General features: G+C 36.5%; 1 protein-coding gene across 5 annotated transcripts in view; it reads right to left on the reverse strand.

Annotated features, from left to right (window-relative positions):
* ptprfb (protein tyrosine phosphatase receptor type Fb) overlaps positions 1 to 16,476 on the reverse strand; it is a 370,826-nt gene that overhangs the window by 110,554 nt on the left and 243,796 nt on the right. For 3 of the 5 annotated variants that reach the window (XM_056473241.1, XM_056473246.1, XM_056473233.1), the window contains exons 7-11: positions 15,764 to 16,033; positions 13,155 to 13,736; positions 11,146 to 11,279; positions 8,816 to 8,960; positions 4,842 to 5,147 (exon numbers count right to left, since the gene is read on the reverse strand). In XM_056473241.1, the coding sequence (XP_056329216.1) occupies positions 4,842 to 5,147; positions 8,816 to 8,960; positions 11,146 to 11,279; positions 13,155 to 13,736; positions 15,764 to 16,033 (1,437 nt within the window). The remainder of the gene's footprint in view (positions 1 to 4,841; positions 5,148 to 8,815; positions 8,961 to 11,145; positions 11,280 to 13,154; positions 13,737 to 15,763; positions 16,034 to 16,476) is intronic. The other 2 variants (XM_056473264.1, XM_056473255.1) reach the window with 1 other exon arrangement.

Here is a 16,476-nt window from a genome sequence, read left to right on the forward strand (position 1 = left end):
TAATGATGTGTAAGAATTTTAACAAAAATAAAACTTAAGGTGATGAGGATGCACTCATCTGAGTAATTCTTCATAAGAGTATAGAGTATAGAGTAGAGCAGATGGTAAAATCCCTAAGCCAAAGTTGTAGGCATAAGATTATAAAAAGGTGGACAGTAATTGAGGAAAAGACATTTAAAAAGGAGAAAATGATGAAGGGATATAAAAAAATGTGCAATTGACAAACAGGACCATTTGTGTGCAAGCACATAGTGTTTCTTAACAAAGTGACATTAGCACATACTATCCTGGCATGTAGAACACATCGTTTTTGGTAGTTATTGCATAAACTATAATTTTGCTGTCTTAAAACTCAAAAACTCAGAAGCAAAACATTCCAGTTTGTAAGTACGTTTCTATCGTGTAGCTGTGCTCTTAGAAGGGCTTCTGAAGGATCAAGTGTAACTGCACTTCTCCAGCACTAAGGAGGCTGTGAAGGGCAGAACGTGGCCTGAAAGAGTGAAGGGTGCTTGTGTATGCGTGCAGGACAAGTCTTGCATGCTCCGGGGAGCAGAGCAAATCCTGTTATTTAGAGACAAAGCGCATGTTGTCTGGTAAAGGAGCATGCAGTGAGCACATCCGGTCTTATACTGCTCTCGTACGCTTAATACGCTTCTCTCCTCAGCCCACACTTCTAGTCGAAACCTTATCAAAACCACTCAGGGTTTTGCCTGAAGTCATGTGTGTTATAGGCTGGCTATGAAACTTGTACAGGCACACATATGAAAGCTGCTGTAGCACAACTGAGAAAGGACAGACGGTGAGTAAGAGTGAGTAACTGCTTTGAGGGCTGATGTTTGTCACTGCATCTTTAAGCCTGATTTATACTTTCGAGGACCTCCGCTGACTGCACGCGCCCCTCATGAAACGGACGAGGCTTTTATACTCATATATAATATATTTAATATTATACTACTTTTATACTCGCCGTTGCCATATTCTTTAAAACGACAGGAGCGTTCAAAAGAAACCCAGCGTAAAAACAGACGGATAAACAAAAGTTGAAAGTTTCCGGAACTACATAATTTCATTAATATTATTTAATTTTTTTAAACTAATTATTTTTATCGTTATTATATATTATTTTAATGATTCTAAAGATTTTTTATAACCATACAAGGTTTTTTTTTAATCAAACTTTGATGCATCACGTACTTTTGTTTATACCGTGGACAGTTTTACCTATTAAAGTTTATTAAAATGTTAATGACAGCAGAACATTGGTTGCTTTACAAATATATATATATATATATATATATATATATATATATATATATATATATATATATATATATATGTATATGTATATATATATATTTTTTTTTATTTTATTTATTTTTTTTTTTTTATGGCAAGAATAAAGCAAAAAAGTACACTTACTAAAAATACGGATTTTTTTTAGATTTAGCTCGCTCTACAATTGACACATTACTGTCTGGTCAGTTTCTGTCCTTTTCTTATATGCTAAAAAGGCAATAATGGTCCAATATTTCTGACCATTCTAACCAAAACAGCCTACAAAAATAGTCCTTCAGTATATTGTAAACCGGTTCAAATAGGTTCAAGTAATCTTTTTCAGTTATCAAAGAAATTATTTGTTACTTAATTATAGTTTTGTAACTATTAAATTTTTTAAATGAAAAATTTTAATATATACATCAGTGTAAAACCTATAAATGGAAAAACATATTTCTGTAATTGTGTACCTGGGTCTCCACTTTTGCCATGGCCTCTTTTGGCTTTAACAAACTTATCCCTCACATTTTTCCAAATTTTTTAACAAAAACTTTCCTCCTATTGCACGGCTGTTGCAATTTCTAGCCAAGAATGATTGGTCATTTGGTTCCTCCTATGATCACACATTGACGGATCATAAAGATGTCTGTACAGTCGTACCTGTTTCAGACAAAATTTCTTCAACGTGTTTTATATTCAACTCAAATCAAATGTGACGCATGCGAACTGTTCGCTCGAGTCTCAAAAATTGTGCACTCTGCCAGCCGAAATCATGTCACATTCGGCGTGCGCACTCAAGCAAACGCGTTCAGAATAAACCACGCTTTACTTTTTGAAGTCTTTTGTTTAAATATGATTGTGTTGATCATTTATACTAAGTGAGCATAATAATAATAATAATAATTTTATAATAATAACAACAATTCAGTTGTATGTGTTTTATTGTTTTTAAAATTCTTCAATGTTTATCAAGGCTGCAATATGAGCGAATAATAACAATAACAATAATAAAGTCCTACATTATAACGCAGACTATATTGCTTAAATTGCACATTTTATTCTTAAGTCTTACATTTTTAATTAATAATTTTAATTGTTTTTGCCTTTTATTTTATTATTGTTCTAAAGTAAAAAAATATTTAAAATGATTTGTATGACTAAAAATACATAGAAAAAAATTCAAATTTCAAGGGTTGGGGGTCAGTTATATGATTTGTTTATGTTTTTAAAACTCTGCAATCCTTACCAAGGCTGCAATCTAAGTAAATAATAATAATAATAATAATGATGATGATGATGATGATGATGATGATGATGATGATGATGATGATGATAATAATAATAATAATAATAATAATAATAATAATAATAATAATAATAATAATAATAATAATAATAATAATAATAATAATAATGGCGATGCAGTGGCGCAGTAGGTAGTGCTGTCGCCTCACAGCAAGCAGGTCGCTGGTTCGAGCCTCGGCTAGGTCAGTTGGCGTTTCTGTGTGGAGTCTCCCTGCGTTCGCGTGGGTTTCCTCAGGGTGCTCCGGTTTCCCCCACAGTCCAAAGACATGTGGTATAAGTTAATTGGGTAGGCTAAAATTGTCCGTAGTGTGAGTGTGAGAATGAGTGTGGATGGATGTTTCCCAGAGATGGGTTGCAGCTGGAAGGGCATCCGCTGCGTAAAACATGTGCTGGATAAGTTGGTGGTTCATTCCGCTGTGGCGACCCCGGATTAATAAAGAGACTAAGCCGAAAAGAAAATGAATAATAGTAATAATAATTAAAAAAATGTAAAAAATAAAAAAATATATAAAATAATAATAATAATAATAACTATATAACAACAAAAACAACAATAATATTGTGTAATATTAAACATTAAAATGAATGTTTCCTGTTTTAATATTAATTATAAATAAATGTTTATACATATTTCCTAAAAAATATATATATATTACTTTATGATATAAATAATAATTAAACCAATCTAACCAAAAGCTGTTAAATTGTGGTTCATAAAAAAACATTATTTAAATTAAATATGATAATAAAAATATTTTTATATAAAACTATGCATATTTTATTTGTATTTCTGAATTTGTATTTTTTTTCCCCTCACAAATTTTCCTTAGACTCGTGCAATCCTTTGGGTCCCCAGATACTAGTTTCAAAACACCTGGTTTAGGTAAATGGTGATCAAACAGCTTGATTTCTGGAAAGCTGTATCTGTTGTTTGAATAAAGTGTCGTGCAATTAGACCATCATTCAGTGATAAGCTGACAGTGAGCTATGAACAATGGGCAATGGTCTATCGATTTAATGGTGTTTTAAGAGGATGTCTCTTTTAAATTGTTCCCTCCTCACTTATAGACGCTCTAATTATAATTGAATCTCATTACCCCATCTTCCAGGTTACATTGGTACACTTAAGGAGAACACGAAGCTTTCCGGTCCAGGTTTCATTCAAGGTTAGGTATTATTTGGAGTGTATCTGACTTAAATCCTGTATCACATCCAGTATCATTTTATCAAGCAAGGAAAAGTATGCCCTATAAAGTTATATGTGACCCAGGACTACAAAACATGTGGTGTATGAAGTGATTTATCCATCATATGAAAGTGGAATAATCTTTCCATTGATGTATGGTTCGTTAAGACAAAAATTTGGACAAGGACAAGATTTGTTAAGGACAAAATTTGGACGATTTACATATATTTGTGTCACACATTACAAAAAAGGATTTATTAGTTAATGTATTTACTAACATGAACTAAAATGTATTAATCATAGTTTATCATTTACTAATGCATTATTAAAATCCAAATTCATACTTGTTAGCATAACAACTTTATTTTCATTACCTAACATTAACAAACATGAATAAATACTCTATTAACTGTATTAAATTATTCATTCCTTTTTCATGTAAGTTAATACATTAACTAACATTAACTAATACAATTACTTATAGTAAAGTGTAAACACTCCTTGAAAATCTAAAATCTGAGGGTTCAAATAAATCGATTAAAAATCCATATATCAAGAAAACTGCATTTTAAGTGTTTAGCAACACATATTACCAATCAAAAATTACATATTGATACATTTAAAGTAGAAAAATTACAATATTTCTACATGGAAGATAATCCTTACTTAATAATTAAATTATTTTTAGCTCAAAACAAAAATCAATCATTTTGACCTATACAATTATTATTTGGGGGGGTTATTGCAACAAGACAAGGTTTTAAAGTCCAGAGGCACATAAAATTGCTCTATAACAAGCATAAAATCAATAATTTACACCAAACTGAAGAATACATTGGTGCAATTCATACTGTACAGTCAATATTGTAAGTATATCAGGGCATTTACTCTAGTCAGAAACATTTGAGACTGTAGCATGGAAAGCAAATGCTTAGGAAAACAGCACACAGAAAATACTGCTCATAAATAATTGCTAGTCATGCTAAAATGAATTAAACAGAACTATAGGGAAGAGAAAGTTAGCCAGCAGTAGCACAGCAGTATTAGTGGTCCATACAAGATACATCAGACCTACCGTCTTCATTGGTTCGGATACGCACAGCCATGCTCTCGGGGCCAGGGCCCACATCAGTGTGCGCTCTCACCCACACCTGATACTCCGTCCACTTTTCCAGGCCCTCCAACACACAGCTGGAGGCATCCGCTCCAATGTCCGGCACCTCATGGCGCTCCGTGTCTTCTCCATTTACTGCCTGGTAGCTGACTGTGTAGCGCACTATTGCGCCGTGGCGGCTAGCAGCAGGTGGTGCCACCCAACTCACCTTGATGCTGGTGGAGCTCAGACTGAACAGGTGCACGTCTTGAGGGGGGGCAGAGGGGGCTGCGGGTAGGGGCAAGGTAACGGGGAGGGCATCAAGCAAAATTAAATCCAATTAACTCAAGCTTGCTTCTGGACTGTGAGTTTGCCACAACAACAAATACCGGTTTGCTTTGTTCTGCATCTTTAGACATAAAATTACAACTATAAACTGGCAAAAGGGTTCAACGATACACTGAGGTCAAGATTTGAGTTTAATATTAGTATTATATTGTTATTTCTCAAACAGAACGATAATATTATTGTAATATATAGACCTACTGTTAGCTAAAATGCTACATTTTATATAAACATGGGATCATGGACTTGAATACAGTATAAATTGGTCCTGGTCTTCCGTGCACAGGACTATTCATATTCTGAAAATGAATTATTAATTATGTGAGACATATGCTGGCACTCTGTCACTGACTACATATAAATAGACCATTTTGACTGGCAAAATCACACATTTTTCATTATTAGATTTCATTCAACATTATATAGGCTACAGTAGTTTCACGAGTTTGTGCCCACAGATAATAAAAAAAGGAGAGGGCTCTGAGCTCAAAAAGAACCCCAAGCTTGATTCACTCCCATGTTGGGGAAGGAGGTCCGAGCTCAGTGCCTGTTCTTCCCTGGCTTGGGAAGTGATCTGTTAAATGTGTTGGAGTATTGAGAGGTAAGAAATGTAGGCCATTGTGATTATTTATAGGAATTCTTTCTTGAAATGATTGGATGATAACAAGATTACTAACGATGAACCATCCATGTTAATTGTCTGACCATGCTCATTTTGAATAAGTACCCCTATACACATTTCTCAAGAGTAGGCATGGGCCAGTATAAGATTCTGACTGTAAGATTATCTTGGATAAAAATATCACGGTTTCACAGTATCACGGTATTGTGATTACTGCTCTAAAACATATTCTTTTTAAATGTCTGTTTTTTTCCCCCTTTGAAAACTATATATTTTTTTTTTGAAAGATTTAAAATATTTTGGAACAGTAAACATGTCAGGCTAAATAATGAAAATGAATCATTGATAATTCTGTTGTCTTCATTGGTTTCAAAAACATTCTTGTTTCCATTTCATCCATTTCTTTACAATTTAAAACTGCATCTTTGGATATCTTTTCTGCTGGAAATACTGTTGTCCTAAAAAATGAAAAAAAAAAAAATCTTACACATACCTTAGGAACGGTATTACTGATAATTGTGGTGATTTTAAAACCTTGACTTTTCCAAACCGCGGTATACCTTGAAAACGTTTATCGCCCCATGCCTACTAGAGAGTGCCTACTGAATATGTGCCAGGAGCTACGTTTTTTGCCTTTTTTGTTCCACCAGAGAGCACTGTGTACGCTTTTTAAGATCTCAAATTTCTTTCGTGAGTGCCATTCATGCTGTCGACTGACTGACTGACCGACCGATGAACTGACCCACCCTTCTCATTGCCTAAATCTAACCGATAGGCTGCGTTCAAAACCGCCTACTACTTAGTAAGTACTGCACTTGAATTTAAATGTACTACTCGGCCGTTAGAAAAGTACGTTCTATACAGTATGAATGATAGTAGTATGAATGGAACTCGAACGTACTACATCTGTCATTTTGTCATGATCACGTGATCTACCCTCGTGAGTTGCGTCACTTCACTCCCAATACCATGAATTCTCTCGTGGAGCATCATGGGATAGTGCAGCGTGCATGGGATACGCACTTCAGAATCTGGCCGGAAGTAGTAGGTCATAGAATTCGTACATACTACTCGGCTTGCATACTGTTTTTAGCGTACTATATAGTATGGAAATATGCAGTTTCGGACACAGCCAGAATGTTTTCAAAAGCACCGTTTGACCTGCGTATGCACTTCCCTAAACTCAACCGACAGTGTTTTCAAAAGCAATCTAGAACAACAAAAGCCCCTGCTGCAGCTTGATTTTTACGTTTTCAGATTTTACCACATTTTCACCGTTGTTTACTTATTTCATTTTTTGGCTTTTGTTTTTGTCTTACCTGCTTTCTGGAAGCGGTCAGCTGGTAAGCAAGAAAAGAAATGGCATCATACCACCTCTTAGAGTTTCTTTTAAAGACGAAATGCAGCCATACGTACCTCTGGTTACATAATTTGTGATCTCCAGAAATGTATATAGGGTTATGTTTTCAGAATGAGTAGAAGTTGGATATTAGTTTATAAAACGTCACTTATATGCTTGTTGTAATCATGTAGCTCAATATGTGAACACTGTGGTTTACATCACCAATACGCATTGGCACATTTTGATTTCATGACATCTCAATATTATGATGTATCGTTAAATCCCTGTTAAATACACTTAAAAATGACCTGTCATTTACAAAATATAGCCTCATTTGGCTGGCGGCATGTGTTAATTTCTCACCCTGTTCACAGCAATTGGTAAACTGCAGCCGCTGACTGCCTTCTTCTGTTTGGGTGTTGACAAGCAGAGGAAAGGCCATCAGTTTATGTTTTAACAGGCGTTCACACATTCTCAGTCAGTCTATTGGCTGGGAGACAACAGCCCCCCGTTTGTCAGCGATCCAAGTGTCAGCGAGCGTGGCAGCTGACGCGTCCGAGAGCAAACGCGGCCATCCTGCCTACGTTAAATCCTGCTGCTAGCATCTTTTGGCAGCCTTGGTGCCACTTCTGAGTGGCTGAGATAAGCTCAACTCCAGCACGGCGTATTTAATTAAGTCTGTGGCGGATAGCAATCAGGTGAGCTACTAAATTAAGCAACTCAACACAGTCCAGAGGCATAAATTAAAATAATAATCACAACAGCACAACAATAATTCACATTGATCAAAAAAAAAGCTCAAATGCATTAATTCATGCTTTTCCACAATATATCACAAACATAAACAAAAATAATAAGTAACTAAGGAAGAAAGAAGCGATGGCTAAATAGAAGAAGGAATATTTTAACATGCTCGCAATTCTTTGTTAACAACCAGTGCAGTTTGGAGCCATTCTTGGCGCCCATGGTGGGATTGAGCTTGAGGTGTTTCTCGTCAGGCGGTCCTTAATCTGACAACAGTGGGAGAGCCACTAAAAAGGCTCGATTCTGCAGTAGGCGACAAAAATACTGCTGAACGCGTTGACAGATTGTAAGGTTGTTTTTTGGAGGGGCCTGACACGAAACTCAAAGATCAAAAAGTGTTTTTGAGTCCTGATAGACAGGTCTGGAGGAGAATATGAGGCTGTGAGGGTCTCATGGGGAAAGCGAGTACTCTGATACTGCGATATGACTGTAAAACTTGTTATGTGTACTCTCTGAAAATTGCTTTTTGATATGTGGGTGCAAGTGAGGAAGGTTGGATAAGGAAGCAAAGGGGAGAGTCAGTGTTAAATTTAGAACAAATGTAGAGTTTCTTATATATTTATTTCTCCAGCAGGCTTCACTGCTCTGGTTTTTAACATTGCAGCGACAACATATGACATTGATAGCCTTTAAGCCAAGATGACAAAGGCACAAGCAAACACCAAACATACCTTTCGCCCTTGTCAATGAATAAAGGTATTTTCCGACTTAGAGGTGTAAGACAGTTAATTGTAAAGACGGTAGACAAAGGCTTGAGAAAGCAAGGGGAAAGAGGTCTTCTGGTTTGGACAAGTTGAGGTTAGCTGACATGATAAAGATGATCATAAAATAGATGTAGCTCACCAGACTGGGCTGTCCTGGCTTCAATGGGGTGAGTGAAGACTCCTTGCCCCATTTCAGAGCGGGCTGCCAGAGAGAATTTATACAAAGTGTCCGGCTTCAGACCTTCAACAGCGTATGAGCCAGCTGGGTCAAAGGTGACATGGATCTGAAGATAAAGCATCAAAATTATTTTCAAAAACATTTCTATTCAATCAATAATTGATGAGTAGAACCCTGCCCTAATGACAAACACAACAACTCTTCTCCTAATAGGGCTAATAAGGGTTAAGTCACAAAAAAAATGAAAATTATGCTATCAATTACTCACTCTAATGTAGTTTAAACCCGTGAGACCTAGGTTCATCTTTGGAATTCAAATTAAGACTTTTTTTTTTTCTCATCGTCCGTAGACACAAAGTTTCTCGACTTTCACAAGATCATTATACACTAAGATACAGTATACACCAAAATGCCTCTGTTTGAAACACAGCAACGGCACATATTAGGTAAATAGTGCGACCGAGCATGACACATATAAAGAGCACAGGTCTCTCATGAACATGCACCCTATACTGACAAAGTGGAGAAGAATCTGTTGAATAAAGTCATTATTTTGGTTTTATGTGCACACAAATGTATTTAAGTAGCTTGATAATATTACAATTGAAACACTGAAGTCATATGGCCTGTTTGTTGTATTCAAGTTCAAAAAATTACTTTTACATTTGAACCTACTATTGAAACTACTATTCCATTTGAAATAACATTATTTATATTTACAATGTGCTTCTTTCAAATGATTATTTTAAAAAAGGTCATTCCAAGTCTTAAAATGACCATTGCCGTCTATAGACGATGAGAGAGCTTTCAGATTTCATCTAAAGTATCTTAATTTGTATTCCGAAAATGAGCAAAGGTCTCAGGAGATTCAAAACATGATTAGAGTGAGAAATTAATTAATTCATTCATTTTCCTTCAGCTTAAGGCTCTGTGATTGGTCGGCTTGGTACCAATGACGAGCGTGGGTTGTGCTGAGAGCAGCGAGCCCGATGGAGCGAGTGTTTACAATTGTCGAGTCCCGTGAAGGAGCTCCAGATGGAAACTTTTGTTTTGTATATACCTTATGATTAAAGTTGTTGCACGTCCACTGGTTCCTGCCTCTGAATGAGCGAGTTTTAGCTACTTGTAGTGTTCAGAAAAAACAAAACACCCATGAAGAAACTCGACACAGAAAAACATAATAACCTACTGCCAGCTAGCGTTTTGGAAGTGTTATTGCAGAGCAACACAAACAGCACGCAGAAGTATAAATGCCCTGTTGTAGTCACAGGGCATGCGCCGTGGATCACGTCGATCACTCAACGCAGAAATATAAACCAGCCTTTATTCTTTATTTGAGAGGTCGTCACATTTCAGCATACTGTATGTGTTACACTGCGGTTGCCCTTCCAGCTGCAACCCAGTACTGGGAAATACCCATACACACTCATTCACACACACACATTCATACACTACGGCCAATTTTAAGTGAATAATAGCTTACATTTATACACCAGTAAGAAATTACAGCATTCAAATAAGTGAAAACATATTCAGCTTACATGGTGTTTGTGAGTGGGCTTGACAAAGCATCTGTAGAAACACTTTCTCTCTATCTTTCTCTCTCTAGCACTTTTACTCTAGCACTAACTTCTCTATGCATAAACTAATTACTTTGTATAACTAGTACTTCTTTTGTGTATTGCCTCTTCTTGTTGAATCACTGAATGTCTGCTCAATTGTAAGTCACTTTGGACAAAAGCTTCTGCTAAATGACTAAATGTAAATGTAAAATGTAAATGTGTCATTATTCATCAGATAAAAAACAGGCCTCTATTTAATTTCCCTTTATTAGTATCAGCTAAATTAATTCATTTGTGCCTTCTCTCATTATCCAAATAACGATTAAAGTTTAAAGGGCAGCTGCAAAGGTTTTATCTCTGACCACGGTGAACTACTATATTAACATACAGACACTGATGTGTATCGTGATGAGAGTGCGCGTCAGACATCTGATCTCAATGTAGATGAACTGACATCAAGAAAAGCCATCCAAACGGCCCACTCTGGCCTCAGCTGGAATGCTGTCAAGCGCTGAGCATTGATAAGTACCTTTCTGTTTTTGAAGCCAAATGCACAATCTAATTCTATCATCTGACTGCAGACTTTTTGCCTGGAGTCATTTAGTGAAATGTCAATTTTGGCTATCTTTCACTTGCATCCATGGCCCACCGCAGCAGCTGTCCGCGTTCAATATCTGGTCTGCTTGCAATTCTCAATGAATAGGGGAGAAACAAGCACTGGCATGATACCTTGTTGTCTGAGTCAGCCTCCCAATATTCCAGCTCGTATTTGATGATGGGGTCCTGCACGGGCCACAGCCAAGTTAGTAGGATCCGCGTATCCAGCTCTGCTTCAGCTTCGAAGCTGGATGGCTGAGCAGGAACTTGAAGTAAAACAGAAACAGACATGTTAAAAGATATTTCTCTATCCCTATCCATATCTAGTACTGATGTTAAAGTTCAGGGTTTTGATGCACATTTAAATACATGATCCATAACAATAATCAGCAATAATTTAGTGAATTTTTACACACTGAAAAAAAAACCTTTTTGGTGCGAATAAATGTTATAAATTTATAGTCATTATTTTAAAGTGTAATATTAAATGTCAAAATACCTACAATTTCCTAAGTACATTTTTAAAATATTTACACATATCATTAAATAAATAATTGAGTGTTTAGAGTTAAATATTATTATTAATGTACTTGATAATGATATTTAAATGTTTTTAATCATTGCAAATAAACCTGGTAATATTTAGTACATTTTATTTGAAAAGTATTGATTTTGTTTATGTCGTAGAGAAAAATGACCCATTGAATTAATGCACAGACACCTTGTTATGTGCTTTATCTTTACTTTTTGAAAAATAAAATAATAATTTTGGCTTTATTAAATATTAAAAAGTTGGTGCATATTTTTTTCTGACAGTTTTTTTACCTTTAAAAATTCCAATCTTAGGCTTTATATACTGCCAAATAAGCAAATGGAAGCCGGTTGGTTGACCACCTGCTCCACTATGCATTGTAAAGCAAATATTTTTTTACCGCGTAAAACAGAAACAAACATTTTTTAAAAAGTATTTGTCTATCCCTATCCATTTCTAGTACTGACGTTAAAGGTTTGAAGCACATTTGAATACATGTTCCATAACAATAATCAGCAATAATTTAGTGAATTTATACACACTGGGGGAAAGAAAAAAATTTTTTGGTGCTGTGAAAAAAAAAAAAAAAATTATTGTCATAATTTTAAAATTGCACAATTAAATGTCAAAATAACTACAATTTCCTACATTTTAAAAATATTTACACATTTACATTATTTAATAATTGAGTGTAAAGAGTTAATATTATTATTAATTTACTTGATAATGATATTTAAATGTTTTTAATCGTTGCAAATAAACCTGGTAATATTAATTGCATTACATTACATTTTATACAAGTATTTACTTTTATACAAGTATTGACTTTGTTTATGTCATGGGGGAAAACGATCCATGGGAATGAATGCACAGACACCTTGTTAGGTGCTTTATCTTTACTTTACTTTATCTTCAATTATCATATATAATTTTTTGGCTTGATTTAATATTGAAAAGTTGCTGCATAATGTATAATGTTTTTCGCCTAAATCTTAGGCTTTATATACTGCCAAATAAGCATATGGAAGCCGGTACGTTGACCGCCTGTTCCACTTTACGTAAAGCACATCATCTCATACATCACCTATTTTGAAAATATTCCATGTTTTCATCAGTCTTTTGGTTTAACTGAAGTATTAAGAAAATATGCATGCGTTCTTTTGGCTTAAACGTGAGCCCTTCTTTTATGAAGCAGTATGTTTCGCATATTTCAAAGCACTTATTTTAACCACCTCAGTCAATGACAACAATGACTGAAAAGTAAGGAGTAAACATAAATGCAATGTGAAGATAATACAGTAACTTATAGTAACTGTTTAATTGAATTTTTTTGTGTGATTTGTCAACGATATAGACACAATTATATTAGTTTATAAAAAAATCTATAAAAGCTTATATAATTATATGAAGTAATATAAAATAATAAAACAAAGTAACTAAAACATTACAGACAGAAATATTAAAATCAATAAAATATGATTTACTTTATTTAAAAGCAAAAATGAAAAAATCATAAAATGTTTATTTTGCATAAACAAATTTACTTAACTTTACTTAATTGGTTGCCCCGTAAAAGCACTAATGTATTACTCATTATTGCCATATTCACCTCCCTGCTGTGTCTTGACCTGTAACACATCGGATGGTGGTCCATCCCCTACAGATGTGAAGCCCAGCACCCGTAGGCTGTAGGTGATGCCGGTGGTCAAGCTGGAGATAGTGGTGAGACGGCTATCGTCGGTGTTGTGTTTCTGCCAGGCGCTGAGAGGTGCATCCAGGTCAGATGTGTAGTAAATCCGATAACCTCTGATCTGACCATTAGGTTCCTCTGGTGGTTCCCATTGCACCAACATAGTGCTGGCACTCAGCATTCGTGCTTGAACATGCAGCGGTGGGGAGGAAGGTGCCTGTTCACCTGTTCGTGTTTCAACGGGTTCACTAGGGGGCCCACGACCAATGTTGTTGACCGCCATTACACGAAACTCATACTCTGAATATGGGCTGAGACCGCCGATGCTGTAACGTGTGGTGGCCACACCGTCCACTTCCTGAAAGTTGGTGTCTGAAGTCTTGGCCCGGTATTGAATAATGTAGTAAGACACAGGTTCAGGGTTTCCAGAGTCCCATGTGAGTGTAACACTCGTAGCTGTGGTTTCCGTAACAGTCAGGGATGTAGGAGGCTTTGGGAGAGCTGAGGAGTAGACAATAAGAAAGAAACTGAAACCAATGACAGTATATGTAGGCTAGGCTGCCTACGCGGTGTGTTCTTAAAATAGAGAAAGACAGGCAAAGTAAGACAGCGGGAGGAAGAAGAAAGCCTGGCTTGCGTTCTGGTGATTCACAAAACAGCAGACTGGGCTTCCTCGTCATTATGTCTTTAAGATTTGTGGCTGGACTCCAAATAAATGTTGGTGACATTCTCAGAGTCCATATTGATCGGTGAAGTGCAAAGTGCAATCAATAGAGGCAGCCATGATGACGAGGAACGGAGTCTGGCAGAGCTTGGCGTTGTCTGGTGGGACCAACCGTACTGATACAGCTCCAGACATCTGGTCAGAGTAAACACATGCTCAGAATAATCTAAAGCCTTTCATTTTCTCAGGGCCCACAGTAAAAACGTGGGAAGTCCCTAAAGCTCAGTCAACAGAGAGCAAGTGTCCGTGTTTTTTTTCTTTGTGTGTATTTGCCAGACGTACCAAACAGCTGGTCAGAACCTTGGGGCTGCAGTTAGAAAATAACTTTTTCTGTTCTCTGACAACCTCTTCAAAGTCTTGGGTAAAATAATAGCGTCTGCAGAGTCTACAGAACTATGCAAATCTACAAAATGGATTTTATTTATTTTCCCTCTATCCACATTTATGGTTTAAAGCTTAAAGGACACTTTCACTGTCCATATACTGCTTCATCTTGCAGACGGTCTGTACAGCACAGACAACAATGAATGCGAGAATCATTTAAGTGCCCCAAAACAAAAGCCCACTAGGTTATGTGCACTTCAAACATCCCCATCATTTCTTACATCAGAGGTGGACAAGTTCAGTCCCGGAGAGCTGCAGCTCTGCACAGTTTGGATCTGGCCTTGGATGTAGCTTTATTGGAACACTCAGACCTTAATTAGCTTGTTCAAGTCTGTCTGATTAAGAGGATCAAACTTGTTTACCCCTGTCTTGTGTCAGTATTGTATACTTCCAATGATATTAATGCTCAGTTGTGCTCAAGACAAATAATAATGTGGAAAATTAAGTTTACCTGTGAGCGTATTATAGAAAGTTTTCATTTTTTTAAGGTCAAAACTTTTTTTTTTTGCAAATTTATATTGCAGAAGCAAATCTTAAATTAATTTTGGATTCTTATCCTATCTTGCAAAATCATACAGTATCTCTGTTATCAGGTCTGTAACCAAACACTGAACAAGCTGCTAATGATTTAGCCTAAACAAAATGCATAAATATACCTGGCTAGATATTAATTTTTGTGCCACAGAAATTGAAAAGATGCTCACTTCAGTAGAAAATTAAATACTATTTGGAAAGTTCTGACCAAGTTCTTGAAGACCAAGAGAGGGATCGAGAAAGAGTTGACAAAGTATGTGTCTGCGATGCCTGACATTTGTAATAATATACAATAATGTAGCACATCTTCAGGGACCTACAATAGTGTTTCTTCTATTCTTTAACATCTTTGTTCTTCAATTTTAACCATCAATAAATGTAATGTCACTGTTGGACAGCGCAATTATGAGTTGGGTTACCCTAAAGTTAATACAATACCATCTTCCTATCTGTTAAGATAGCGCACTTTAGATTTTGTCTAAATTGTGGTTTTAACTGAGATGACCTTGATTACCAAACAGATAGGACATGATTTTAAAGTTAGGATTTTTCTGTAATAAGCATCCATGACTACATTCCTCAAAAGCAACATAACCCTAAGTCATAGGTCTCAAACTCAATTCCTGGAGGGCCGCAACTCTGCAAAGGTTTGCTCCAACCCTAATCAAACACACTTGATCTAACTTAGTTGCAAAACTGTGCAGAGATGCGGCCCTCCAGGAATTGAGTTTGACACCTACGCCTTAAGTTGATTACAGAACTACTGCACCAGGGGTTGCCCCATCTTAGTTTACAATCATTTCAGAAACAGCCTAAAGTCTTTGACGTGAATTATTCTTTCAAACAAATATTCATTCAAATAAATGCGTTCAATGAAGGATCTTACCTTTGACAGACACTTGTGCCGTTGCCTCGATCATTCCCAGGGATGATATAGCCACGCAGGTGTAGTTGGTTGACTGGCGGATGTTGGTGAGCTCCAAGACATTGCGTCCCACAGGCATCTCCTCATCCTTGGTGAGCTCCACCTCACCAGTCATCCATTTGACGTAGGGCATCGGGGCACCTACTGCCACGCAGGTGAGGTTAACACTGCCCCCTGGCATCACCTCGTGATTGGTAGGTGGGATGGAGAAACGGGGTGGTACTCGTCGTACTACCAGAAAGAAGAACATTCGTTTTGTGTTAAAAAAGGGTGCTATTTTGTAGAGTTACACCAACTTTGGATTCAAACTTTGGTAAACGAGGGAAATCTATTGTCACTACCACGTCTCTAGTGTGAATACAGGGGCACTATGTCACTAACATGAACAAACTAGCATGGAGTAGAGCTGACAGGTCAAACAAATCCCCTTCAAAGACCGAACTGTCATTTTTTCCATTTGTTAAAGCCTGAAGCTTAACAACTGGAGGCAGGAAGTCAATACTGTGGCTCACACATATGCGCAGAAGAGGCCGATAAACCAATACGTGCCAGGGGAAGGGTGAAGAAGGCATCGTAATGGTATTTCTTATAGAGTGAGGCATTAAAATTCATGCCAAAGGGGAGCTTTATTGAATTGTGGGTTTGAAGAGAAAAAAAATCATCCTTGCTGAGGC

The sequence above is a fragment of the Danio aesculapii genome, chromosome 2 (genome assembly GCF_903798145.1).
Source record: "Danio aesculapii chromosome 2, fDanAes4.1, whole genome shotgun sequence".
Lineage (NCBI taxonomy): Eukaryota > Metazoa > Chordata > Actinopteri > Cypriniformes > Danionidae > Danio > Danio aesculapii.